The sequence below is a fragment of the Vigna unguiculata genome, chromosome 9 (assembly GCF_004118075.2).
Source record: "Vigna unguiculata cultivar IT97K-499-35 chromosome 9, ASM411807v1, whole genome shotgun sequence".
Classification (NCBI taxonomy): domain Eukaryota; kingdom Viridiplantae; phylum Streptophyta; class Magnoliopsida; order Fabales; family Fabaceae; genus Vigna; species Vigna unguiculata.
In genome coordinates, this window is record NC_040287.1 from 38,559,481 (window position 1) to 38,586,345 (window position 26,865).

The following is a 26,865-nucleotide window of genomic DNA, read 5'->3' on the forward strand; positions in this document are numbered from 1 at the left end:
TAGACACATGATTTTTCTCTTTTTTCTTCACAATCACATTGTTCCAACAAACATGGTCTGAAAAGTGAAAACCATGCTTCAGCTAAACAACATTGGGAATAAAAGCGAAGCAGTTTCAAGATTTGCGATTAGCGTTTGCCATAGAGATTAATTAATTTATCTTGCGAAAATGGGATTCTTCAGCGGCATGATTCTCGGTATCGCCATTGGTATCGTGATGATCATCGGTTTCGCTCGTCACGAGAGCGTTCGATCCAAACGTCGCTCCGATTTGGTATATCCGCATTCATTTCATCTTAACTGTTTCTTCCATTCCAGTTCATAAAATAATAAGAAGAATAATAAAAATAATACGAATCTTTTGAAGTCGTTTTCAATTGTTCTTGTTGCGGGTTAATTTTCGTGAATCTGTTTTAGGCGAAGACGATAGCAGTGTTTGCGAGAATGACAGTGGAAGATTCCAGAAAACTTTTGCCTCCTAAGTTCTATCCATCATGGGTGGTCTTCACACAGAGACAGAAGTTGAGTTCATTTACACATACACTTTTACTTGCTACATCAACTTTCAGTATTTTTTATCTGGGTTCTGATATTAATTTGTTCATTATCTGCAGTTAAATTGGCTTAATGTCCAACTCACGAGGATTTGGCCATATGTTGATGAGGTACTTTACTTTTGTTATAGTTTTCATTTATCAACTTTATTGTTATGTATATTCGTGGTGAAAATGCAATGTGGAAATGTATATAGGCAGTGTCAGAGTTGATAAGAACCAGTGTGGAACCAATTCTTGAACAATATACACCGGTTGTTTTGGCTTCTCTCACCTTCTCCAAGTTGACCCTTGGCACTGTGGCTCCACAATTTACAGGTTTGCTGCATTATTATTATTATTATACATTTGAAATATGAATATGGTAATTAATTTTGTGACTAATGGATGGAGCTTTTGTTTTGTACTTGCAATTGCGTGCTCTATTTCATCATTTTCATGCTCATTACCAGTTTGAACAAAGTGAAGCGAGCCCGACTGGTCTTCACTTGATTAAATTGTTGGTTCTGTTCATCCTTGTAATAGCAAACGTGTTCTTCTTGAAATTTCTAGGAGTTACTATTCTTGAAGAGGATAGTGGGCCTGATGGTGTGACTATGGATATTGAGATGCAATGGGATGGTAACCCGAATATCGTTCTTGACATCAAAACCCGAGTTGGTGTCGTACTTCCTGTACAGGTGATACACAAACCATTGCCCACCTATCACATTTTTGCATGCTGATATAATATTTACATTCACCAATATTATACTTTAATATTAGGCAGTCCATATATCTGTTTCTCTTTGATTCCTTTTATTGTCGAGGATAAGATGCCTCTACGAAGTTGTAAATTTTATGCAGCTGATTATCTCATCATCCATGCTAGTTATCAACCACAAAGGATGCTGAATAAATTGCCTCATCGGATTATTATCTAAATGTTGTCTCATAAAAAATAATCGTACATTACACATTTTTTGAAAGGAATACAAAGAAAATTGTATTTGTATTTCGCAAATTAATGGAAGTCTGTCATGCTAGTTCTGGTAAATATTGTCAACTTTCAACTTCATTATTTATCCACACAAGTTTGTCTCCATATAGGCTTTAAGCAATGTATATTTAAGTGCATGTTATTCTGTTTTCTAATACAGACAGATTAGACTTCTATCTTTATCAGAGTATTTGTATACTTTTCATGATGAATTAAGTGGACTGTGCAACTCAATCTGTTAGTGACATAATTAATGAGTCGATATATGTTGACACTTATTGAAGTTATTCTTATCATTCTATTCTTTCTCTTTCCTGGTAACTTGTGTATATAGGTAAAAGATATTGGATTCACTGGGGTTTTCAGGTTGATCTTCAAACCACTAGTGAATGAGTTTCCGGGTTTCGGAGCTGTTTGTTTTTCCTTGAAAGAAAAGGTGAGTTACAATGTCTTGTAACATTTGCTTTTACCGGTAAGATTAAAAAAAAAAGAACATTTCAAAATTTATTTGGTCCAAGAAATATTCAACAATTTGAAGGAAGGATAATTCATACGAGATTATATAATGGAATATCCTCTCTTTGATCAAGTAACTGCAAACGTGCATGGGTTCAGGGCAGGGCAAGATATCAGTAACAAGATGCAGATTCGTACTTGGGATAAATAGCTTTTTTATGTCATTTCTGTGATGTCACAATGTGGCTTGTTCAAATATGCGTAATCTACAAAATCAAGCTGTTTCTAAAATTCCTTCCTATTTTTCTTTGTTCTGGCAACAGAAAGATCTGGATTTTACTCTGAAGGTTATTGGTGGTGATTTATCAGCCTTACCGGGAGTATCTGATGCAATAGAGGTACGAAGTAAATCACATGTTTACGGTACTTTTGTTTTTCCTTTGATTTTTTTTACGTTAGATCGCCGAAGGTATATTACAAAATAAGTAAGTCATGTATCTCTAATCTTCAGGTGTTGGATCTCCTAGTTATGCGATAAAATAATAATCAGGCATTATAGTTTTCAATGATGTTGATATTACTTTATCAATAACATATATTAATGTTAGTTTTACAGTATCATCCCTTTACGAATTATTAAGTACTGTGAGTAGTTTACTAACTTTTACAACAATATTCATGTATACGTAAGATTGGGGTTAGCGAGTTTCAATTGTCGAACTTATCTAAACAAAGAAGGTGGTGTATTTAGAAGATTAAATGCACTTAAAAATATTGATCAGTAAAATGGTTAAAAATTATAATAGAAGAAGTAAATATATGTTTAACACAGCTAATGATAATCACAATTATTAATATTTATTATTATACTTTATTCTGAGAAGGGTATTATATTCCATTTAGATTTTAGCCAAATTATTTATAAAGGTAAGGATATATGGAGCAATGCAATTCAAATGCATTGTAATTCATAACGTGGAGAAAGTATAATCACTTACTACAATTAGGCTTTATTATCAATTCGCATTGCATTGTCCATTTTCATTCCGCACTCTAACTAGGTAATAAACACTTCTGTCATTTATCAAGGAAACGATTAGAGATGCGATTGAAGACTCTATAACTTGGCCTGTGCGCCAAATTATACCCATTTTACCTGGAGATTACAGGTACGCAAAAGTTCATTCTCTCTTTCTTCCAAAAGTAGAAAAATATTTTTTTATTACCTTATCTTCGAGCACTTAAAAAAATAGAAAATGATATTTTGACAAATATCCTACCTACTTTTAGGGATAATGCTACTAATAAAAACAAAAAATTATAATCCAAAAGAAAAATAGAAAAAAAATAGATATTAAATAATTGCATAAATTTCTTGTGTTATCAAATTAATGATAATTTTATAATAACAACGTATAAAAGTGAGTTAATTGAGTTCATGCAAATCGAACTCGAAACAAATAGAGTAAGTACCTAAGAATCCATTAAATTGCGCACCAACCCACTTTTCACCAATCAACAACTGAGAATGAAGAAATGTCTAGGACTGAACTTTTTTCTTAAAATATCAACTCGAAACAAATAAGAGTCAACCTTTTATTGAAGCTGTCTAGTGACTCATCTAAAAACACTTTATATTCTTTTTTCTTCATCTTATTCTAAACTTTTTCTTAATTATTGAAGCCAAACTTGCTTTTGATAAGATGTTAAGAATGCAAATGCAATATATACTACGAAGAACAAAGAAAAATAGTGCTAGGCACTTGCTCTAAGGCCTATAAGAAATATTGGATCAGTGATGTAACCCAACCATCACGTAAGATTTAGCGAAAGTTTAGAAACTAAAGGGATTCATCACCTGTAACATGAGTATATGTGTTTGATAATATTTCAATATCCTTCTCTTAATTTGAGTGCGTGTTTGTTTCTTTCTCTTCCAGTAATCTAGAGTTGAAACCGGTTGGAATACTGGAAGTTAAACTTGTGCAAGCAAGGAACTTAACAAATAAAGATTTGATTGGGAAGTCCGATCCCTATGCTGTCCTTTTTGTACGCCCGCTTCGTGCCAGAACCAAAAGCAGTAAAGTAGTGGTAAGACAACTTTTTTTTCCAATGGAAGCTTCATTTACATTTTTCTTTGATTATTTATTGAATTATTATTGTGTGTGATTGTAATCCAACTGCGCCCGGGCTTGTTCAGAACAACCAGTTGAGTCCAATATGGAATGAACACTTTGAATTCACTATTGAAGATGCGGCAACGCAGCACTTGACCATAAGAATTTTCGATGATGAAGGCATTCAGGCTTCTGAACTTATTGGCTGTGCCAAAGTTTCACTGCAGGAGCTCGAACCTGGTAAAGTCAAGGATGTATGGCTTAAGCTGGTTAAGGATTTGGAGATCCAAAGAGATAACAAATACAGGGGTGAGGTAAGAACGTATATTCTTTAGCGTCTTCGTAACATTCATCTACCATTCTATCTAATTGATCAATGCCAATAGCAATTTTTTACAGAAATTCCCCGGTGGCATGGGTAGAATAACCAAAGTGCTTTCAAGTTTATTAATTTATAGACTCTCCCTATACTATAGGCATCGAATCTGGCCTTTTCTTCAATGCTTGCAGTTTAGTTTTCTTGTCTTATACTCATAATGAGAAGGGGGAGTAATATTGTACTCGTTCAAATTCGATTTTTGTAAAAAGCCAAATTCGTATTAGGTGAGTCGATAATTGTTATTCCGACACATAAATATATACCCTATATATGTAGGTGCATTTGGAGCTCTTGTACTGCCCAATTGGAGTGGAAAGCGCCATCAAGAACCCTTTTGACCCTGATTTCTCATTAACCTCGTTGGAGAAGACCCTCAAGAGTGGTGAGGGAGAGGATGAAGATCCTACAGGGTCACGTAAGAGAAGCAACGTGATCGTAAGAGGGGTTCTATCTGTCACGGTGATTTCAGCTGAAGACTTACCAGTAGTGGACTTAATGGGCAAGGCTGATCCATTTGTTGTCCTTAGTTTGAGAAAAACAGAAAAAAAACTCAAGACCAGAGTAAGATTTTCGACATTTTTTGCATAATGCTTTTGCTACGTTAGTTTTTTTAATTCGTTATAATTGGGTGAATAGCGAGATGAATTCAAATGATTAAATAGATTAGAATTGTGAGATAGTTAAAATAAAAGGTATCAGAATTTTTTGTTTTGAATTTACTTGACGAACAGATAATGAATCTTTCTTGTATTCCCAGGTTGTAAATGAATCCCTAAACCCAGTTTGGAATCAAACATTTGATTTTGTTGTGGAGGATGGCTTACACGAAATGTTAATTCTGGAAGTCTACGATCATGATACGTTTGGCAAGGTGATACTTCCTGAATTTGTTTTGTTCCTTCTGAGTACTGCTTGAATTTGAAACATTTAATAACCTCCTCTGACAAATAAATTTATGTTGCCATAATCTTTATATACCCACCTTTCTTCTGCTCCTACAGAGCGGTTTAGGGAGCTTATGCTCGTGGTTTTATAAATTGAACAAATCATTGCTTAAATGAAAAAGCAAGAAAAAAAGGTGCCTATAGGGCGCTTGGTGCATGTTTGGAAACTCCTTTTATCATCTACATCTCCATCTCATCATATCCTTCTGCGTTCTTAAATCAGTATCGATTGGAGTGTTATGGTAAAAGCATGATTATTTCAGGAAAAAATTGGAAGAGTGATCTTAACACTGACTAAGGTCATCTTAGAAGGAGAATACAATGAAACTTATCCTCTAGATGGAGCTAAATCCGGAAACATTTCTTTATATTTGAAGTGGACTCCGCAGCACAAATTCCGGGATACTTAGAGCCCTAATTTACGTATTTATTCTAGTTCATATTTTTAATGTATTATTGTTATTTATTATTATTTTGATCATTTAGATTCGACAAACTCTTTCGGTTTTTGGTTGATCGTCGAAGAAGCCTCCTATAATTCTAGGAGAAAATGAGAATGGTATCTACAAAGCAAAGTATTACATTTTTGTGTAAATATAGGCTATTTATATCATATTACTATAATTTTATTTTCTTGAAGTGTTTTATTTTGGTGAAAGAGGCTTTATCGGATTATTATGAATTACGTATGTATAAAGTGTTCTTGAAATATTTATCTCCATTTATGCATAGATTATAATATTTATGATTGAGCACCCAAAATAATTGTGGCCAGTACGCATTCTAGATTTGATTTTGACACAATAGAAATTATGTAGTACAGTCTTTAACTACTGTCAATTTATCAAACAGCCTAGAATTCAGGATATGTGTCACGATGTCAAGTATGCTCTGATTTATTCTGATACTTATATTGAAATTTAACTTCACAATAATTTTTCATCTATCTATTTACTAGTATGTTTCGGACGTACTATAATAATGTATTTTTAAATTGTGTTTTAATTATTTTACAAATATTTTATACTACACTCAAAACAAAATATATTTATCTAATAAGAGGTAAAGATGTCACTATATTCAAATCTATAAAAATAAAAAAAAAAGTTACAATCAAATATTTATCATCAACACAATTTATCTCATTACAAAAAATATATTAAATATTCCTTCCGCATTGTAAAACAAAATCATCTCATTTCAACAACAAAACGATATTCTTTCTTGTTTTCACTGTTTCTCGACAAGTTCGAATATAGGTCTTGTTTAGGTTGGGATTAGGTGAAAAGGGAAAAAAAATATAATATAACACTTAAAAAGAAGTATATTATTTAAGACACTTATTACAATATTTTACAATTTATTTTTATTTAATACAATTTTTAAGAATTCCTATCAATTATACTGAAAGCATTCATTACTACTATTAGTTTAAAAAAATTAATTACACTCCATATCTAGAATCTACAACAACAATCATAATATTTCTAGTTTTGGAGTAATAATTCCTTAAGGCTCTGTGCATGGTTAAAAAAGTTTTATAATTTTGAAAAAAAAATATCTATTTAAAGATATTATATATGTGCCCTTTTATTTCCTTTGACAGAAAATAACAAAAATAAAGATAAATCAGTAGATAATCGCTCCCTTTTTCCAAAATAAAAACAATTACACTAAATAACCTTCTAAAACATTATAAGAAAACCATTGTTCTTTCAAAAGAGATCAATTATGAAATACATAGAATGGTGAATTTCATCCTTCAAAATGTATAGAGATCGAATCTAGTAATAAAATTTAAATAAATCAATACAACATTTTTGAAAATAATTTTCCTCTTTTATACTATGTTTTTTACTTCAGATGAAATTCACAGTAATGTATAAAGATATATTGAAAAATATATACATTTCCGGACATTAAACATATAATGTAAAAATGCAAAAGCAAACAAAATTTGAATGAAGATAAAAGGAATATAGAATTAGTGAATTCATACCTAAGAGGAATGGTTGCTGGTTTGTGTTGATGATTTGGACTGATAGTTGCCATCAGTCACCATCTGATCTTCCATTCTTGTCTTTTTCAATTTCTGTTTTTTCTTCTTTCCCTTTCTTTCTCCTCTCTTCTACTTCCTTCCACACTCCAAAACGCACACACAAATCAGATCAACTGAATTTCCTTCAGTCTCTGTCTGTCTCTCATGGATGATCCTCCCAAACACCGCCTCCTAACTCTCCTAAACGCTCTCAAAGAAGCTTCCAAAGCACTTCACACCAACTCCAACCCTTTCTCCTTCCTCTTCCCAACAGATTCCAGCGCCGCCATTGACACGCTCCTCGACCTCGAAGCCAAGGCCCACGCCGCCTTCTCCTCCGACCCGAACCTCAGCAATCTCTCCCGCATCCTCTCCTCCCTGCCCACCCTAATCGATAAACTCCACAAGCATCGCGGCTACTTCCCACGATCCCTCCTCCAACGTCACCTCACCAAATGCAAGATATCCCACCTCGCCAGCGCCATCCAGTCCGAAATCCAAAAGTACATCGACCGCGTCGCCGTTCGCGATCTCGTCGACGCGCTGCAGGAGCCGCCGTTGCGGCACGACGAAGAACAGCGCCAGCTCAAGGCTCTCGCCGAGTTCCGCCAGAGACTCTCCCAGGGCTTCGATTTAGAGTTCCAGGACCTGGTTCTGCGCGCGAAGGTGTTCACGCTCTTGGAGTGCGTGCTGTTCGAGAAGTCGAATTCGAGTTCGAAGCGCGTGAAAGAGGAAGCTGCCATGACCATAGCAGCGCTGGTGAAGTTCAACAAGAACGTGTTCGTCGGGCTGGTGCTGATGGGCCCCACCATCAAGGCCTTGATAGCGATGGCTTCCGAGTGCTCCGTTCGCGTTCTGTCGTCGCTGATTAATTTCATTCGAAGCCCTTTGGTTGATGAGATTCTGTGCAGCGGAGAGATCCCCAAAATTATAGGGTTTCTGCGTTCGATGGAATTAGGGCTTCGCGTTGCGGCGTTGGAGTGCGTTTTGGAATTGGGATATATAGGGAGAAGGGAAGTGGTGGAAGCGATGGTGAAAGAGGGAGTGGTTGAAATTCTAATGGACTTGCAAAGAGAGGGGTGTAGTGAGTGTGATTGTGATTTGGCGTTTGGGAATTGTGTTTCGAGGTTTGCGATTCAAGTGGAAGTAGGCGAGGGTTTAAGCGCGGAAGAGAAAAGAGAGGTTAAATCAGAAATACTGAGGATTGTGAAGGAAGTTTCGGCGACTGAGGCAGAGTTTGCGACTGTTAGCGCTGAAATTCTGTGGGGTTCTTCGCCTTAAATTGTCCACCTTTTCTATTCAACGTGTTGGTCTGAACTCTAAGTTTGGTTGAGAATTTATTCGTGTGTATATCAGAACAATAAAACCAAGGTGGATTTTTGAGGTTGTGCTAGATTCACTAGTATTCATATAAAATCAGCACATTTCACCTTTTTGTATCTCCTACAAAGTCCCAGATATTTCAATCAATTGCAGTGATCCAATCAAACTGGCTTCTTATAATTCATAACTAAAACTAGAAAAATAAAAGAATTCGACTACAATAATAAAAGTGAAAGTACCATTATACTAATCAGAGTAGAAGTGTCAATATGTGTTTAAATTTATGAATTACTTCGACTCGTTGTGACTTTAAGTTAGACTGAATTAGAAAAAATTATGCTGCCACTTCCTGCACTTTCCCTTTTTCCTTTTTTCTTCATGCACTTTCATAAATTATAATATTCTTATTTTATTCTTTAGTAAAAAAAACAAAAATTATAATTACAAGCTGCAAAATGCTTTGCACCTCCTTCTTTTGGAATAGCAATTATAGTTTGCATAACACAAAGGATGCACATTTACATACACGCCAAGCCAATGCCATCGCCCTCTACGTCTTCCACCTACTATGAGAAATGAAGGATGGAAGCACAGATGATATTTGACAAAAATATCCAGGGGAAATAAGTTGTTAGGGTTATTTAAAAAAAAAATGAGTGTTTCAAAGAGTATTTATATTTCAAAATAAATGTTTCGAAAGGTTTGTCTTCCAATATTTTTTTTCATATTCCAGATCCAAAAATACCTTCTGGAATAATAATTTTAAAATATGAACAAAATTTTCATAACTACATTTTTTAAAAATATTTTTCAAAATATTCATTTTAAAATGTATTTTTACATTTTTCATATTGAATATTTTGAAATATATTTTCGACTCTGGAAATACTTTCTAAAATATTCAAACCGAAAAATATTAAAGAAATAAAAGTATAAAGATTTTCATTATAAAAAAAAGGGTATTTTGGTAATTTCATATTTTGTGATACAAGGAGAAAAAATAGAAGTGCAAGAAGAAAAAAATTAATTTCCCTAAAAGTGAGTGAAAGTAAAGCAAAAAAAATTATAAGTTAAATGGGTTAAATTAAATGAATTTGAATTGTGTTGAAAGTAAGTTCACAGGTAATTCACTAATAATATCTTTTATTATAATTTTTTACTATGTATAGCTATATATGTTAATAATTTAATATTTTTAAATATTATAAGTTATTCAATAATATTTAAATACTTAAAATATTTGTTTACTTAATCATATAGTTTTTCTCTTTATTTTTTTAATAATTATATATATTTTATTAGATGTTAAATTACTATTTTGGTCAAATTAGTCCTACAATTTTATTTTGTCTCAATTTGGTAATTGTTGTCGATTTTTACAAAATGATGTAAGAGTCAATGTCATATGTTAAATTATGTTTTTTTGAATTTTTTTATACATGTCACCTCATAGTTGTGTCATGTGTCAAAATGATTCAATTTGATTTCTGTATTTTATTTATAGTTTCAATTTTTGTAAAAAAAAAAGAATAATATTGTTCATTCTTAAATTAAGACTTAATTTACTTTTTGTATAAATTTATGATATTCTTACTAAAATTGAAATTTGTAGAAATGTTTTTAAACAATTTTTTTGTTTTTTGTTTTATTATTAAAAAAAGTTAAACTCCAATCTCTCTCCCTCTTTCTCTCCCCCCTTCTCTCTCTATATATATATTTGTAATTAACTCTTGAAAGTTTTTGTTATATTAAATATCAATATTTTTATATTAGTCAATGGTTGACATAAATTAACTCTTGAAAGTTTTTGTTATATTAAATATCAATATTTTAATATTTTAAAATTAGTCAATGGTTGACATATTTGTTATTTACATTTACTTATAGACTTTAATGTGTAAACCTAATTTAGTTAAGTTTTAAATCTCATAAATTCAAATATTTGTAATTAAGTTTAAATGAAAAAAACATTTATTTTATTAAATGTTCAAAATGTTTACTACTAAATCGTTATTGTAAATTTGAGTGATGTGACCTATTATTAAAAAGTATTAAATTTTTTATTATTAAATAAAAATTAATTAAAAATATTCAACTTTATAAAAAGCTTAAATAAAAACTTAAATTTTTATTATTTTTTTCTTAATTTTTTATATAAAGATTTGTTGTGTTTATCTTTCGTTATTTCAGTTTTATAATTAATTATTATTTTAAAAATATTTTTTTTATAAATAATTTATGAGTTAAATATGTTTTTGGTTCCTTAACTTTGAGTAAATTTTAGAATTAGTCTATTTCGAAACTTTGAACCAATTTAGTCATTGGTCTTTCGAAATGCGTGAATTTAGTCATTTTAATCAAATTTTGGTAAGTTTATTTGATGGTTCGTATGCATTTTAGGATTATATTTAAGTTGTTTATACTGTTTGACACATTTTTACTTTAATGTTAAGCCAAATACTATCATGAAACACACTTGAAATGTCAAATAAATATAACATAATTTAATTAAAAGGACTAAACCTACATATTTCAAAAGATGAATGACTAAATTAGTCTAAAGTTTCGAAATGAAATAATTCCAAAATTCATTGAAAGTTAAGGGACCAAAAACATATTTATCCCATAATTTATCTTTAACCTTTGCTCTAAACATTTATTTTGTCTTTAACTATTATTAAAAAAAATTGTATACATATTTTATTTTTTAAATTTTTTATTTAGCAACTATTTTAAAAATTAATTATATATTTTTTATTGATTTTAATTCAAATTTATGTGAAACATTAAAAATTAAACATATATATATATATAATATAATTTCTCAATGGATAGCAAAGCAAATGTTTTTAACAGATAATGCAATCCACTAAAATTACTTATAAACTTAAAATTTAATTATGTACTTATCTCGAATTTGGACATACAGTTACGATGCAGATTAAAGGCCCCACCATTTTCTTTATTTACATGTTTATATTCGTCTGTATCCGTGTACATTTTACTATTTATGTGTCACCATGCTTATTTGATTTCAACCTAACAGGTTGTCGGCAATATGAAAACGGAAAATAAAAATCCTCGGCGTATATTCAAACGTGACATATAAGATATAACAGCAATTAGCTTTAAAGTATTGTTATTTTCAGGGTTAGTAAATTATTCTTTTTCGAATAAAGAATATTTTATATCTATCTACAAATAAAATGATTTAACTATGTATTTTACGCTTAATCATTAGAAATCAATTTCATCCATAAGTGGTAACGTGAGATTCTTTACTTATAAAATTTTATTATTAAGGCTTTACCTGATTAGAAATGTTTAGTTTTACTGACTTTATGTGCTTACATCTAAGTTACACTAAAAAAAATTGGAAGTAAGAAGTTTATAAAATCATTTTTCTTTATACAAATATTATTTTTCATCAATCAAAATATCATTTTATTATTATTCGGTAAGATAATGTTCATAAATCATAATCAATCAAATGAGATATCAATTTCACCTTTCCGGGTTCATCAATACCAACGGAACTGTCACAGCTAAACTATTTTTTGACGATGATTACAATTTAATTTATATCTATAGTTTTAATAATCCATATCTAATTTTTATAATATTTAATTATTTAAAATTGGACCTCTTTCATTACACTTCATCTAATAATAAACATGGTACGGTAATAATCTATTATCAATTTATAAACAAAAAATATTAGACTATAGTACGCAATGTGATTGTTATACTTTATTTATTTTAACGTTTTTCGTTAATTTCAAATTAATATCACATCGCGTTTTCATTACGTATTATTAGACAAAACACGAGAGAGTTAATTTTAGCAGTTAAAAATTATAACGATTAAATATGAATATTTAAAACCAAGAGACCAATTCTAATAAATTGTAATAAAATTGAATACTTTTATTAAAAAACAACTGTAAAATATATTAAAATTACAATAAAAATATCATAATGACTTGGCACATTTTTAAACCTGTAATTTGTGGATTAATAAAATTTTCTTTTCAGAGCACTAATTTGTTGTCCTTTTGTAAATTAAAGTATACTAATTTCTGTAATTGGGAAAGATGTGGTTGTGTTACTAATACTGAGTACCGTGACAGGTGAGGAAGAGTTAATTAAGGTATTAACAAATAAAAAGGAACTTAATTTTAACGTTTTCCACATAGACTTGGCTTTTCGGTGGTTACAAGAATCCTGCACCCACCACACCTCACCTAGTTCGGTGGCGTCTTGCTCTATTCTAACGCAAGGCAAAGATTAAGATCTGGTTGGGAAATTGGTGTGGAAAGAGTACGGATCTCGCAGTTTCTTGGTCCATCGGGGTATACTTTGTTTTTGCGATGGGTTGGAGATACAACGCTGGCTTGTTCCTCATAGCCACTGTCGTTGTTATTTGGGTTACCTCCGCTGAAGTTACCCAGGTACGAACTTAACGCATTTTTGGTCTTCTGTTTTTTAATGGGATTTCTAGTTACTGTCGTTGATTCCTAGGTTATGATTCTTTGGTAATTGTTGAATGAGGTTAAATATTTATTACTAGTTCTGGTTATACCGATCACACGATCAAAACTGGGTGCAAATTAATGTTTGACTTCATTTGACTTGATATTCCGAACCTCCGCAATCCGGGGGTTGTATTTCTTTGTGATTTAATAATGAGATACAAGATCTGGACATCTAATTTGGGGAAAGGAAGTGCGGGTAAAGTGCAGGCCTGTATCTTTTGTCTGCACTTGAGCTGCATACAAATGAACTTCGAATTCTTCGGTTTCCGATCCCATTTGAACTCTTCTAATACACTTGGTACTACTTGAGTTACAGCTCTTGTGTTAGGATCAGCCTTTTTATTGTTTCAGGTTATGAAGCATTTCAAACTTTATAATTCAATCATGTTATCCAACAGTTGGTGTGTTTGGGTAAAGTTTATAAATGCTCTTAGGACAGTTATATATATATAATTTGTCCTTGTTCTTTGGAGGAGGGTTCAATATGCATTTCCAGTTATATCTTATGTTGCTGTATGTTACATATGCCTATAGGTGGACACTATTAATTGGTGATTTATATTTGTATACTATTAATACTCTTGCAACAAAACTTATGATTCATTATCTGCTCATGAGAGATTGTATTTTTTCGTATTCTCCTTGTAGTTTTAAATCCTGCTTAAGTGGTATCTTAGTATCTATTTAATGTTACATTGTCATGCAACAATTTCAGCCTCCAGGTTTATACCTGTGAATAATTTTCTGCAAAATATTTCTCTACAGGATATTTTTACAGATTATAAGCAGCCGTTTGCAGTGACATATCTTGGAGCTTCTCTTATGGTAGTTTACCTCCCAATAGCATTCATTAAGGACTGGTTCTGTAACTTACTTAAATCCCGCTCCTCTAAAAGTGGTAAAAATGCAGAGTGCGTGGATGAGTTTTCTGTCAGGATTAGCTCTCCTCTCAAAAGCAATGGAGTGCAGAAAAACTTTGAACTAGAACTGGGGAGTGTAAATCGAAAAGATAGTGATTTAGACCTTGCGACACTTTCAGAAGTAAAGCCATTGGTAGCTAAATATAATGATAATACTAATGTCCTAAAGGTGGAGAAAGAACTTACTGCGAAGGAAATTGCTTCTTATGGGTTTTACATTGCACCTATCTGGTTTATAACAGAGGTAACTGCAGAGTGATATCACTGTTCTGTTTTGTGGTTAAGAAGGACAAAAAATGCTTGATTATCTGTCCTGCGATGAGGCTATGATACAGTTGACAAGATGTGACATTATATTAAAATCTATCGGTTAAAGTAGTTGATAGATGTCTCCTTCCACAATGACTTAGAAAATGCAAAACTCAAACGCAACACTTTTATAATCTCTTTGGACCAGTGATCTCTCTTGCTGATAAGTTGATGTTGCATGAACAGATTTTCTGCACCATACTTGTAGATCAACGCATGCATGTATTCTATACACTAGGGAAAACTTCAGAACACCTGACCCTTCGTAACACTGGATAGATAATTTATATAGCACCTAAGTCTATGTTCACCTGTCTGTCCTTGAGTTAGTTAATGCCTTTTCATATTGATCATATTGGTACAATAAGATGTTTCCATGCTTCTCATACTTCAACATTTGTATTTTTTGCCGACAGCATTTGATTGATTCTATGGAACTTTTTCAACATGCCTTTCTTCATTTTCTACTTTTATTCCTTTCCTTCACGTTGATGTTTTTCAATTGTAAATGTTGAACCTTTTGCTTATTCTGCTGTTTCCATCACAGCTTTACGGAAGTAGCAATGGTACTTTATTAATTATCTTCTGTTGCTTTCAGTATCTATCAAATGCTGCCCTTGCACGAACAAGTGTTGCAAGTACAACAGTATTATCATCAACTTCGGGACTTTTCACACTTTTTATTGGTGCATTTATGGGTCAAGACACTTTAAATGTAGCAAAAGTAGTTGCTGTCTTAGTCAGCATGGCTGGGGTTGTCATGACAACAATGGGGAAAACTTGGGCTGCGGATGAATCTCAATTAAGTGATGCGTAAGTTTTTTATCTTTTTGATGGCCAAATAGCATTCAGCAGATTTTCTAGTTTTAGCTGAATAGTGGTTAGTGGTTGAATTTACTGCATAATGTAATGGGAGCTAGTCCACATCATCCTACTTTATAATTTTGGTTCTGCAAACCCTCCTCTCTTTCATATAATACAAGGGTGAGGAAAAAAGAAAAACTGCACTGAATTGCATGAAATTAAAATTTTCATATTGTTGAAGAACTTATTAAGACCTTGGTTACCTATTCTCTGCTTTCAAATTTGGCACCAATTATTTTTACCCTCCCACATTCCTCCAAACAAAATAACGCTTAAAGAAATCATTTTTGAATGTTGATCATGTTGGCATAGTATTTTGGGTGAACTTTATTGCTGGTGTTTTAAACTGTTCCATACCTTTGCACAAACTCCACCGGCAACTAAGGGTAACTGCATTGCTGGGGTCATAAGTTTAAGACATGAGTCTTATTAGATCCTTCCATTGGAACTTGTTGACATGACATAAAATTTAATACTTTGAGTCTTAAATAAAATCCTGGATCAGAATAAAAAGTACTTTTAATCTTCAAAGCAACTCTTCTTCAAATAAGTTCAAAGAAAGACAATAAAATGAAGTCTTATAAAACACTTGCATTGGAGTAAAATTTACCATGAAAAAATTGATATAGCACAGTAGGACTCACAAAAAGTAAATTAAGATCTCATGCAATGATCCCTACAGTATAAAAACGTTATTGGCTAGCTTTACAAATAGAAAACATTATAGTACAATTCAAAATATTATGAATCATAACTTCAACTCTGATATAATTACCTGAAAGTTACAGAGTAACTAAAAAAATCCCCATAAATAATTCATGTCAAAATGACAGGAAAATCATTGAGGTAAAAAATATAATTTCAACTGATTTTTCTTTGTCCTGCTTTGTATTTCTTAGAAATCTATCTCTTTCTGTGTATGTTCGTTGATGTATATGTCATTCATAAGGATGGGACTGAAAGGATTGTATGAAGTGATACAAAAATAAAGATAATTATTTAAAATCATATGGCATAACTTTAGGAAGCGAAGTTCTTGTTTTTCTTTTTCATGACATTTCACTATCCTAGGATGCTGTCATCAGGACTGTTCTTTATCTAAGACCGAGTCTTTTAAATAAATATATTATTACATATTTTTCTTTGTAATGCTTTATTTGGGACATTGACATTTTATGTTTGTGCTCAGCAATGGAAAACACTCTTTGGTTGGCGATCTTTTTGGAATTCTCTCAGCTATGTCATATGGCCTATTTACAGGTTAAGCAATGTCCTGGCTGTTCTGTTTTGATCAGATAATTTAGATAAATCATGACCATTTCTTGAATCATCACTACTGCAGTTCTTCTTAAGAAATTTTCTGGTGAAGGAGAAAGGGTTGATGTGCAAAAGCTGTTTGGGTATATTGGATTGTTTACCCTAGTAGCACTGTGGTGGCTTGGTAAGTTTTTGCTTATTAATGTTTCTGCAATTACTCATCAATAACTTACTACTTTATGCTCTCATTTATATGTCGAACATGAAAACTATAATTGCTACACTAAAAGATTGCTAATTCTCTTCTATACTTCCCTCAGTTTGGCCATTGATGGCCTTAGGAATTGAACCCAAATTCAGCATTCCCCACTCTGCTAAACTGGACGAAGTGGTTCTTGCAAATGGATTTATTGGAAGCGTACTCTCAGATTACTTCTGGTACATGAAAAGCCTACTTTCAAATTTATTGATTCAAATCCTTGTAATAACTCAAAATCTTTATCTATCCACCCAGGGCACTTTGCGTTGTATGGACTACTCCCCTTGTGGCCACTTTGGGTATGTCACTCACCATTCCTCTGGCAATGGTGGCTGACATGGTAATTCATGGTCGACATTATTCAGCAGTATACATTCTTGGCTCAGCTCAGGTATTGTTATCTCTAAAGATATTAACTACTTGATCTTTTTTAGCCGGTACCTCGGGAGGATTTTTGTTTCTATTTACCCAAATGATAACAATAAGTATATTTGTTAAAAAATGGTCCTTTTCCTCTTGGTGTTATGATGACCCTTGCAGTTTAATATCTGTTCAGATAGTTTATATTTGCTTACCTGCTTGTTTGTTTGGGCATGTCCATATTTATGAGTAGTTGAGGGCATGTTTGTGGGGGATTGCCTGTTGTTTGGTCTAGTCTATTACAAATTCTTGCGGATAGCATATTGTTAAATTCTATCATGCTTATGAGTTATGTTGTTTGTCAAGTAACTTCAGGAAACGGATTTCATCAAATATACCCCACTTTCATCTCCAATCTTGGCACGCATTCTCATACCAGTCCCTCCATTGAAAAAACAAACACAAATACAAGTCCTTAACCTTTGTTTTTGTTTTCAGTCAATTTTGTCCTCCGTTTGTGCTTTTGTTCAACAATATAAGTTCCGAAACATAACACCTTTGTTAGGAACTAATTTGACAGACAAAAATAGACCTAAGACTTATTCTGCACTTTCAATTTAAGGACTAATATGACGACGCATGCCAAGGTTAGGGACCGAGTAGGAATGATGACAATGACGGTTTTCCTCGGATTTCATGAATGGCCTGTGATCAACACATTGTAATTTGGTTTAGCGTATGGATGGGTTTAACTTATTTTGTTGTGATAAAAAATGCTACTGAAAGAGCTTTTAAAAAAATGCATTTTTCTTCCAAAATTAATCAAACTGAAAACGTATTAATGGTTGGGTTGATCGACATATATGAGTAATCATTATTATTTGTTTTACCTTATGCATGCTAACTCTTTTTGCACCAACGTATTAACTATTGACTGATGGAGAGAAATTGTTATCAGCGATTTGTTCACATATTAATGCTAAAATTGGTTTGGAAATGAGCTGCAGGTATTTGCAGGCTTTGTAATAGCTAATCTTTCAGACAGGTTGACGAAGAAGTTGGGATTGTAGCATATTGTTTTCTTTGTTAATTTTTTCCATAGTTGATTCTTTGTTCGGTCCATCATCCGTCCTTTGTTCTGATAGGGTGCTGTACCACAAGACAATGTATATCATAAATCAATGCGCTGAATGGGTGCTGTAATTTTTTTGTGTATATGATTCTAGGGTGAAGTTCATGTTGTTTACACTATAGGTTGACGTATTACTAGCCACGGATCAAATGAATGTAATGAAGCCTTTTTTTCCATTTCTGTATGCAATTTATTTTTTCTCCGTGTAATTTAAGATTCTTTTCTTTCTTTTAGATATGTTATGATGTAACTCATTTCTCATGCAATACATCCCTGCCGTTTTTGGTGCATTTATCAATGTACACATAACCTGTTTTAAATTACTTTAAAGAATAAATATTTTTTAGGTCCTTTAATGAAATGACACTGTTAGGTTTTTGCGACAGTTATACTAAGTTATGAGTGAAGAGGAACACAAGAATTAGGGAAAAACATTTTTCATTTCATAACATGACAACCCTAAAATATGATAAAATTGGGCCAATCAACCCTGATTACAGAAAATGTATTTATTGGGTCTATGTGCATGGTTCATATAAAAGAAAGTGTAAATTGCTTGGTAATCATTCTGAATTGCTTCCTACACTTCATCAAATTTATCATCCATATCATCAAGAAGCATTCTGGGGGCCCTAGTAGAAGGCGAAGATTGCTTTCCGAAAAAAAAAATCCGAAATTGTTTATTGTGTTTTAGAAAATAATTCTCTGGGTGCTGAGAGAAATCTGATGGGGGTGCAGGAAGTAATAACCTAAGGTTACTTGTGTTGTGTGCTCTTCTGGGTCTGTTTGTGTTGCTAGCCCGTGCTGTGAGACAGTGTTGTCAGAAATTAGTTTTTGAAATCTCATTAAGTTGCTTCTGAAAAAATAATGTTAAAAAAAGTTGGATAGATCATTGAGTGAAGGTATTAGAGGAATGAGTTTCTAGTTGAATTGCATAACTTAGTATATGTAGTCTGTGAATTTTATACTAAAATATATAGTATATTGTCATAAAACTAAATAAAAGCAATACTTGTTTTAAGCGCTCATTCTGCATGGATTTAACCGTGGCCGGGGTAAAATTACATATCTTGTTAAAATCATATGTAAAGTTCAAATGTATAAAATTACTTCAAATTAATCAACATAATTTGATGAATTTTTGGGATTAAAATATACGATGTGACATTACTTACACTAACATGTTGTTTGTATAAAAAATTATATTGCTTCAAAAGTTACGTATTGAAAAGAAAAATTTATGGAAAAATATTTTGAGTGTTTAAATATGAAGTCAATTGATGAACAATAAAATAAACTAAATGTTTGTTTTAGCAGTTTTATTATTGAAATTAAATTTTGCATATTTTTTATCAAAAGTTTATGTAAGAAATTATTATGTTTTTTTTACATCTTGACTATATTGACAGTTAAAATAATTTCTCATCACATGAAAAATATTATTAAAAAATAAATAAAAGAAAATAAACAAACAAACAAATTCCATCATCAAAAAATACATGATAAACTAAAACTAAGCTCTCCTATAAATTAAAAGTTGATATATATTACGATATTATACAATAAGAAAAAATAATATAAACAACACATTTGAATAATCATACATTATAAATGTTCTATTTTAACGTCGTTCTTAAATCTAAGGTGTACTATACTAGGTGGATAGGCACGCTTCGTTATCCATCCGGCCCCAACCACCAACATATATAATAGCACAAAATAAGGATATTGGCTAAATACAAAAAACACAATGAATACATAGCGGCTATAGCCGCATACTTAAAATAACGCATGAGTATGGACTGCCCAATTTAAACTTAGATAATAGGCAAACTTCTGACATCAACTCACAAACTTGGTCTTTGGGCTTGGACCAGGCCCATACAACCCAAATGGTGGCCCAACACAGTAAAGAAAGTCCATTCCTTAAAACAGGGTCAACCATAATTAATAACTCTATAAATACATGTGGACCCCAACAAGTAGAGGGAGGCAATTCATTAATCCACTAATCTATGATTTCACTTGAGAGAGCTTTTGTTGACTTGATCTTCAGAGTCCTTTCGACAGGTAGCCCTTAAAATGTCTAATCCACCTACACTATGATGACGTATCCTAGCTGAAGAGTATAGGTGTATCCATCCTGAAGGTCCGATGGTTGGGTAAGATTCAATTTGTGCTCCTTGATATTCTGTTATTGTTTATGCAGAAACATAAGGTAATATAAAAAGTTTACAAAAAGATAGGTAAAAATAATCAAGTTAGTAAGTTTGGGTGTGAGTAAAAGATGAATACAAAGATAAGTCCCTTACCCTGGACACTGAACTCCTTCTTTATATTACCCGAGTCTAATCCTGACTTCACTACGGTAACTATTTTTATTCTGTTAGTAAATACTAATAAACCCTATGAATGCCCTATTGTAATCGTAACGACAGTTACATTCCCTTATGCTGTAATATTCTTGAATGCACTCATACAGTCCTCAATCCCATTTGTGATGTACACCTGCCTGTATGCCTGAGCCCATACGTATTGGGATGTACGTTGATATGTCTAAGCATATGTATTGGGATGCACATATGTATGCTTGAGCTCTATATGTACTGGGATGTACGTACGTACGTTTGTATGCCTGAGCCCACATGTATTAATATTAGAGCTGTCATAACTTGGTACACGGCTCTGCCCACCACGAGTTGGTGGGTTAAACGAGTTGGCTCACTAGTTCACTTAATTAAAAGAATAATAATTTTTTCTCCTGTCCCAAAAAAACTAATAATTGTGAGTAAAATCTAAATAAATTTCATTATAATCTAAAATAATGTTCAACCCCAAATACAAACCAAAATCACAAATTACAAAAATATGAGGTTTGCATTTGCCAACCCAATATGTTGGCTAAGAAAAAACAGCATAGCCCAATCGAAATATAAAAAAATAGTGACCATTTATTTGCAAGTGGGTTGGTGAGCCAACCCCGCTCACCACAGGTTCAACCCGAGTGAGCTTAGTTCTTGGTGGGCTGGTCAAAAATTAATCCGTACAAAATTTTGTAAAGAAATTTCAACCTGAACCTGTGGTGGGTCAGGTTAGTTCATGGGTTCTGACATATTTTGATAGCTCTAACTGAGATATACGTCTATATATCTGATTGGACCTATCTATGAATTGGACCGAGATGTATCCGTACGTGATTGGACTTAGATGATATCGGTTTTCCAATAAAACTTATAAACAATATTAAAAAATTTAAAACTTTCATTTTATTTCATGTATACATGATATTTAAACAATAATAAATCATATTATTGTCTGTCAATAAAAAAAAGAATGTTAAGAAGTGTTTTATTATTGATGGTTTACTTTAATGAAGTAAGAAAATGTGATTTTATATACTTTTTGAAAGAAATATTGAAATTAAAACATATGTGCCGATCTTTTTGTATATTATCTTCCAATATCAATATATATTTTAATAACAATACCAAAAATGATTTATCTTTTTTAGGGATTTTATAAAATTGGAATTGATATGAAAAGTACTTTTTGATTAATTGATAATGAAAAAAAAAATTATACAGAGAATATAAAATAATCAAACTCTTAAAACAGTGAGTAAATGTTAAATTTACATTTTTTTTACACCATAGATTAAAAACAGGGGATGGAATCCCAAATTTTCAATAACTTTTAATAATGTAATTTATTTTGTGATAACATGAAAGTATAAAACATTACTAGAGGAAAAATTGTGTTTTTTTAAGTAATTAATTTATCTTATTTAATTTGATCGTACAAAAATATTCAATTAAACTTTTAATTAAAAAAATATTAATGTAACATTCTTTACAGTTAAAATTAAAGTAATTAATTTTATTAGTATTTCTTTGTTAATAATTTTATCTTTTAGTGCTCCACTTGTTACATTTTTAAAATCGAGAAATTTAAAATAAAGAAATACTAACAATAAAAATTTAATTAAGAAAAGATTTATTGTTATTTTCTTCTCTTCTCTGATTTCAAGTGATAGATCGTGAGAGTGCTTTGGTGTGTTGAACTTCAGCGTTTAACAGTTGAAATAGGAAAAAGAAAAACAGTGTTTTGGTGTCTCTGAGAAAACAAAGGTTTAGATCACCTTTGAAATTCTGCTATGGCCTCCACCAGATCACTCATTCTTTTTCTATTAATTCAATTCTGCTTCTCACTTCTACCCTTCTCATTCGCCCAATCCCCTGCCACGGGGTATCAATTCCCTATTTCCTAAACCCTAATTTCACTTTGCTTTCTGCTTTCTATCAACCCTTATTTTAACGAATCTATTTCTCCAGGTCCACCGAAGGTTATACTATTTATGGTCGAGTGAAGATCCCCAGTACGTTCTTACTTTTACTTCGTTTTTTATTAATTATTTATTTTAAATCCCGATTATTGTTTACTGTGCAGTTCTTTAATTTTTTTTATGATAAAAAAAGCGCTGAACTTCGATCTGTGAATGAAGCGTGTGCTTGTTGTGATGAGGCTAAGTTAACAGGTTAATACACGATAGGATCCTATAGGTTGTGCTGTATCATAGAGATTAATTTTGAATAGTGGTTGGGACTGTAGTGGTACTTGGGTGATCACTCAGTTCATCCTGTTCACATGAATTTACCTGCATTACATTGCTCAAAATTTACCTAGTTTGAAATTCTTGACTGGTTATTTTATTCTTCCGTCTTCAACATTTTTTTGCTTGCACGTAATGATTTTATTTTATTTATTTTTAAATAGAACTTCTGCATTCACAGATAAATACACCTCTTTTTACTTGACAACAAATATTGTCGTGTTAGGATGTGAAATTTCATGTGACAAGACTATAAAACACCAAACTTGAATGAAGAAAATGGATGGGTTTAAAAGTTGTTGGTTGCTCTCATAAGTTACTTTGATTAACTATATCCGGACAATTGAAATAGGAAGATAGAGTTCTGAACTGGCTACTATGTGTTGTCATTGGAAAAGCATGTCCCATGGCGTTTAGATAAGCCAGATTTAGTCAGGATTTAGGGAAGCTGATGGTTTAGCTACCAGGCGGTTGAAAATTGAAATGGGAAAATTTGATAGTTTATATCCTTGATGCATTCATTCTATTTGTTGCATATCTATCTTCTGACTGTATATAGGTTTGCTATATAGCCTACAAGTTTTGTTTGCATAGTGATGTTGCTAAATACTTATGACAGGTGTGGGAACAAAAGAATATATTCTTCCAGGAAAAATTTCAAACGTCAAAGTCATACTCAATGGTGGTCAAAGAGTTACTTTTCTGAGGCCTGATGGATATTTCTCATTGTATCCTTTTTGATTTACAACTTAATTTCCACTTCTTCTTAATTTGCATGATGGATGTTTTTGGGATGTTAAACCCTATTAAATTCTATCTCTCCTCATCTTCTTGTTCTTGATTTTATTAAGTTATTGTAATTAATGCTGGCAAATCATGTTAAGAGATGATCTAATTCCTTAACGTGTATGCTTTAAGCCACAATGTTCCTGCAGGGACACATCTAATTGAAGTAGCTGCAATAGGTTATTTCTTTTCTCCGGTGAATGCTCAACCTGAAAATTATATCTCAATTCTTTTCCCCAAATACATTTTTTTTTAATGTATGCTCATTTCTTAAATTGTTATGTTCATTAAAAAAAGGTACGAGTTGATATAAGTGCTAGACACCATGGCAAAATTCAGGCGGCACTGACAGAGAATAGGAGGGGACTTAGTGAGTTTGTCTTAGAGCCATTAAGGGATGAACAATATTACGAGGTTGGTTTAGACTGCAAAGTCTCTGTTTTTGTTTGCCTGTTCCCCTTCCCATTCCTTCAATTTATCATCTAAATGTCTGCATGGTGTTATCTTGTCTTGCTACAGGTTAGGGAGCCATTCTCCATTATGTCCGTTGTGAAAAGTCCAATGGGTCTGATGGTTGGATTTATGCTAATTGTTGTCTTCCTCATGCCCAAATTGATGGAGAACATGGGTATGCTTTTAATAATTTATCTGCTAACTTTTTTTCAATTTTTGAGTCTCTTTTTTTTGCATATATTGATGTTCTTGCTTTGTATGGGTGAAATGTTTTATTTCCTTCTGGAGAAGTTTGGGACTAATCCTATCTCGTAGCCGATATTATTGTTGCTTGGCAACGTCAAAATATAAAAATCAAGTTGAAATATCTGAACCTCCTTCTATCTTTTTATCTTTCTCCCCTAATTTTACTGTATTACTGAGTCATAACTGAATACTTTGCAACGTTCCACCGCTATGGTATTTTATGTGAATACGTTGTGTACTATTAAAAGGTTTCAGCTATGAATTATGCTTCTCCCTTTTTGGGCTTCTACTAACTTGTTCTTGCATGATTATCAAACTTGACGAGTTTCTCAGGAAAAAACTTGTTAACTAATCATTAACTCCATTTTGGTCAAAACCCAGATGAAATGGGGAAAATCTCGAAAATCTTGTGCAACTTTACTTTTGATGTTGTGAATTGCTTTACTTGTTTCATAGGCAATCTGCCGAATGGTAGTTTTTCGTGTGTTAGTTATATGAACCTAAAATGCCGGATATTGTGCTACATTTTGCATAAATTGTGCTGATAGCCTCATTGTATTTCTGTGGAAACAGATCCAGAAGAAATGAGGCGTGCACAAGAAGAAATGAGAAATCAAGGAGTTCCATCGTTAGCAAGCTTGTTACCCGGTGCCGCAAGAAGCAACTAGGCATATATGAGTAATGGAAAGCTGGTGAGCAAGTTGGTTGCCTCAAGCACGAGCTGAAGACATATGACTTCTGATTATTGGGGACTTTTCTCATGACAAATTGGTACTCTGAGAAATCTTTCGATGATTTATGTTGTGGATTAGCTAAAATTTGAAATTTCTGGTAGTGATTTATACGTTTGGTTTGAACGCTCAGGAGTAGGGCTCTACGTAACTCTTCCCATTTTCTTGTGAATGTTGATAACCATTCAGTAATATTTGGCTGTTTTGGTCTACTTGTAGAAGCTCTTAATTTCCACTTTTGGTCGTTTTTCTTGAAAAAGAAAATTGATTTATAATCTGTTTTGGCTGTATTGCCTTCTACGATGTATGTTTTTGCCTTCTCTTTTTGTTATTTGTAATTTGATTTTGAAATTTGGGATTTTGATAGTTATGAGGAGAATATAAACAAATGGGTTCATATTTAAATTGATACCATTTAAGCTTCCAGATTTTAAAATAGGCTTAATAATTGAAAAAGTAAGAGTGGGTTTCGGATATATATAGAGAGAAATTAATTTTTTTTAATAATTACTCTTATACCAAAAGAGTATTATAATTTATGTACAATTTTATTTATTTTTTAATTCATCCAGACGTTTGTCAAGGATGAACTGTAATGGAGCTAACTGTTCGTGGTTTATGCAAATAATTGGGATTGATGGTAATTCTATTAATCTTGTCGAGTACTAAATAAAAATTTTGTAAACATTATCTAGGTGATAAAATGTTTTAAAAATAATTAAAATGGTGGTAAAATAATTTAAAATGCCTAGATAAGATTGAACAAATGCTGTCAAAATGGATAAAACATTACCTTTACCAAATCGTGAGTAAATTTTATCAATTTAGTTATTAAATTGAAATTTCTCATAAAATAGATTTATCCTAAAATGCTCACAAATTTAAAATAATTGATATATTTGGGTAATAAAATGAAAATAAATAATTATTTGTTTTGTTTCATATATATATATATATTTAAAATGATTTAAATAAAATTATAAAATAAATAAAATATAAATTAATTAACTTAATAAAACTTAAATTAAATTTTAAGTTTAATTTTTTTAAGCATTTGCGGAATATTGTATCAATAATGATATTAAAATATTCACTATTTACAAATAACAAAAATACGTGTGGTTATCAATTATCCACTGTGAATATAAATATTCTTGTCATATATATATATATATATATATATATATATATATATATATATATGTATATATAATTATGATATTACTGAACCTTTCCCAACAAATTTCAATCGTTTCCTTTAGATGTGAGATATTAGTTTTTCGTTCACTTTTTTTTTTTGTTATTAAGAACGGAATAAAAAGAACAAAATTTAAGGTGATTTATTGGTAGGATTTTTGTGTGTGTTAATCTTCGAGAACCAATCCTGATAATTATAATTCTTAGAAATAATATACATTTATTTGGCCAGTAAAAGAAATTTCCAAAAATGTTATAGAAAATGTTTAGAAATAGAATAGTGATATGCTATTTTCATAAAAAAAATCCTAAATTTGTTACCATTTAAATTTAATAAAAAGTATTATACTATTTTCCAATAAAATTTAACTTTTTTTTTAAGTTAGTTTCTCATGTCTTATATAAGAATGTTATTGT

At 31.7% G+C, this 26,865-nt stretch overlaps 4 protein-coding genes across 4 annotated transcripts; all 4 read left to right on the forward strand.

Annotated features, from left to right (window-relative positions):
• On the forward strand, positions 1-6,728 carry LOC114164128 (synaptotagmin-4-like). Its single transcript, XM_028048662.1, has 13 exons — positions 1-274; positions 418-522; positions 615-665; positions 752-872; positions 1,107-1,234; positions 1,868-1,969; positions 2,313-2,387; positions 3,079-3,158; positions 3,930-4,080; positions 4,190-4,420; positions 4,762-5,046; positions 5,243-5,356; positions 5,693-6,728. The coding sequence occupies exons 1-13, from the start codon at positions 170-172 to the stop codon at positions 5,837-5,839; spliced, it is 1,695 nt and encodes a 564-aa protein (XP_027904463.1). The 5' UTR covers positions 1-169; the 3' UTR covers positions 5,840-6,728.
• A 716-nt stretch (positions 6,729-7,444) lies between these two features.
• LOC114164129 lies at positions 7,445-8,956 on the forward strand. The gene has a single exon (XM_028048663.1). It carries the CDS (start codon positions 7,633-7,635, stop codon positions 8,746-8,748), a length of 1,116 nt encoding a protein of 371 aa, XP_027904464.1. The 5' UTR covers positions 7,445-7,632; the 3' UTR covers positions 8,749-8,956.
• Positions 8,957-12,962: 4,006 nt separating this feature from the next.
• LOC114164406 (uncharacterized vacuolar membrane protein YML018C-like) lies at positions 12,963-18,635 on the forward strand. The gene is made up of 8 exons (XM_028049074.1): positions 12,963-13,241; positions 14,091-14,489; positions 15,153-15,367; positions 16,608-16,678; positions 16,761-16,859; positions 16,996-17,113; positions 17,190-17,325; positions 18,302-18,635. Exons 1-8 carry the CDS (start codon positions 13,161-13,163, stop codon positions 18,362-18,364), a joined length of 1,182 nt encoding a protein of 393 aa, XP_027904875.1. The 5' UTR covers positions 12,963-13,160; the 3' UTR covers positions 18,365-18,635.
• Positions 18,636-22,424: 3,789 nt separating this feature from the next.
• Positions 22,425-25,528, forward strand: LOC114196142 (ER membrane protein complex subunit 7 homolog). The gene is made up of 7 exons (XM_028086687.1): positions 22,425-22,671; positions 22,758-22,801; positions 23,655-23,763; positions 23,954-24,017; positions 24,119-24,235; positions 24,341-24,449; positions 25,094-25,528. The coding sequence occupies exons 1-7, from the start codon at positions 22,580-22,582 to the stop codon at positions 25,186-25,188; spliced, it is 630 nt and encodes a 209-aa protein (XP_027942488.1). The 5' UTR covers positions 22,425-22,579; the 3' UTR covers positions 25,189-25,528.
• The last annotated feature ends 1,337 nt before the right edge of the window (positions 25,529-26,865 follow it).

Coding starts and splice junctions, on each gene's coding strand:
- LOC114164128 (XM_028048662.1), top strand. CDS start 170: ATGGGATTCTTCAGCGGCATGATTCTCGGTATCGCCATTGGTATCGTG. Junction 523..614: donor TCTTCACACAGAGACAGAAG/TTGAGTTCATTT, acceptor CATTATCTGCAG/TTAAATTGGCTTAATGTCCA. Junction 2,388..3,078: donor GAGTATCTGATGCAATAGAG/GTACGAAGTAAA, acceptor TCATTTATCAAG/GAAACGATTAGAGATGCGAT.
- LOC114164129 (XM_028048663.1), top strand. CDS start 7,633: ATGGATGATCCTCCCAAACACCGCCTCCTAACTCTCCTAAACGCTCTC.
- LOC114164406 (XM_028049074.1), top strand. CDS start 13,161: ATGGGTTGGAGATACAACGCTGGCTTGTTCCTCATAGCCACTGTCGTT. Junction 13,242..14,090: donor CCTCCGCTGAAGTTACCCAG/GTACGAACTTAA, acceptor ATTTCTCTACAG/GATATTTTTACAGATTATAA. Junction 16,860..16,995: donor AGTAGCACTGTGGTGGCTTG/GTAAGTTTTTGC, acceptor TACTTCCCTCAG/TTTGGCCATTGATGGCCTTA.
- LOC114196142 (XM_028086687.1), top strand. CDS start 22,580: ATGGCCTCCACCAGATCACTCATTCTTTTTCTATTAATTCAATTCTGC. Junction 22,672..22,757: donor GCCCAATCCCCTGCCACGGG/GTATCAATTCCC, acceptor CTATTTCTCCAG/GTCCACCGAAGGTTATACTA. Junction 22,802..23,654: donor TGGTCGAGTGAAGATCCCCA/GTACGTTCTTAC, acceptor TACTTATGACAG/GTGTGGGAACAAAAGAATAT.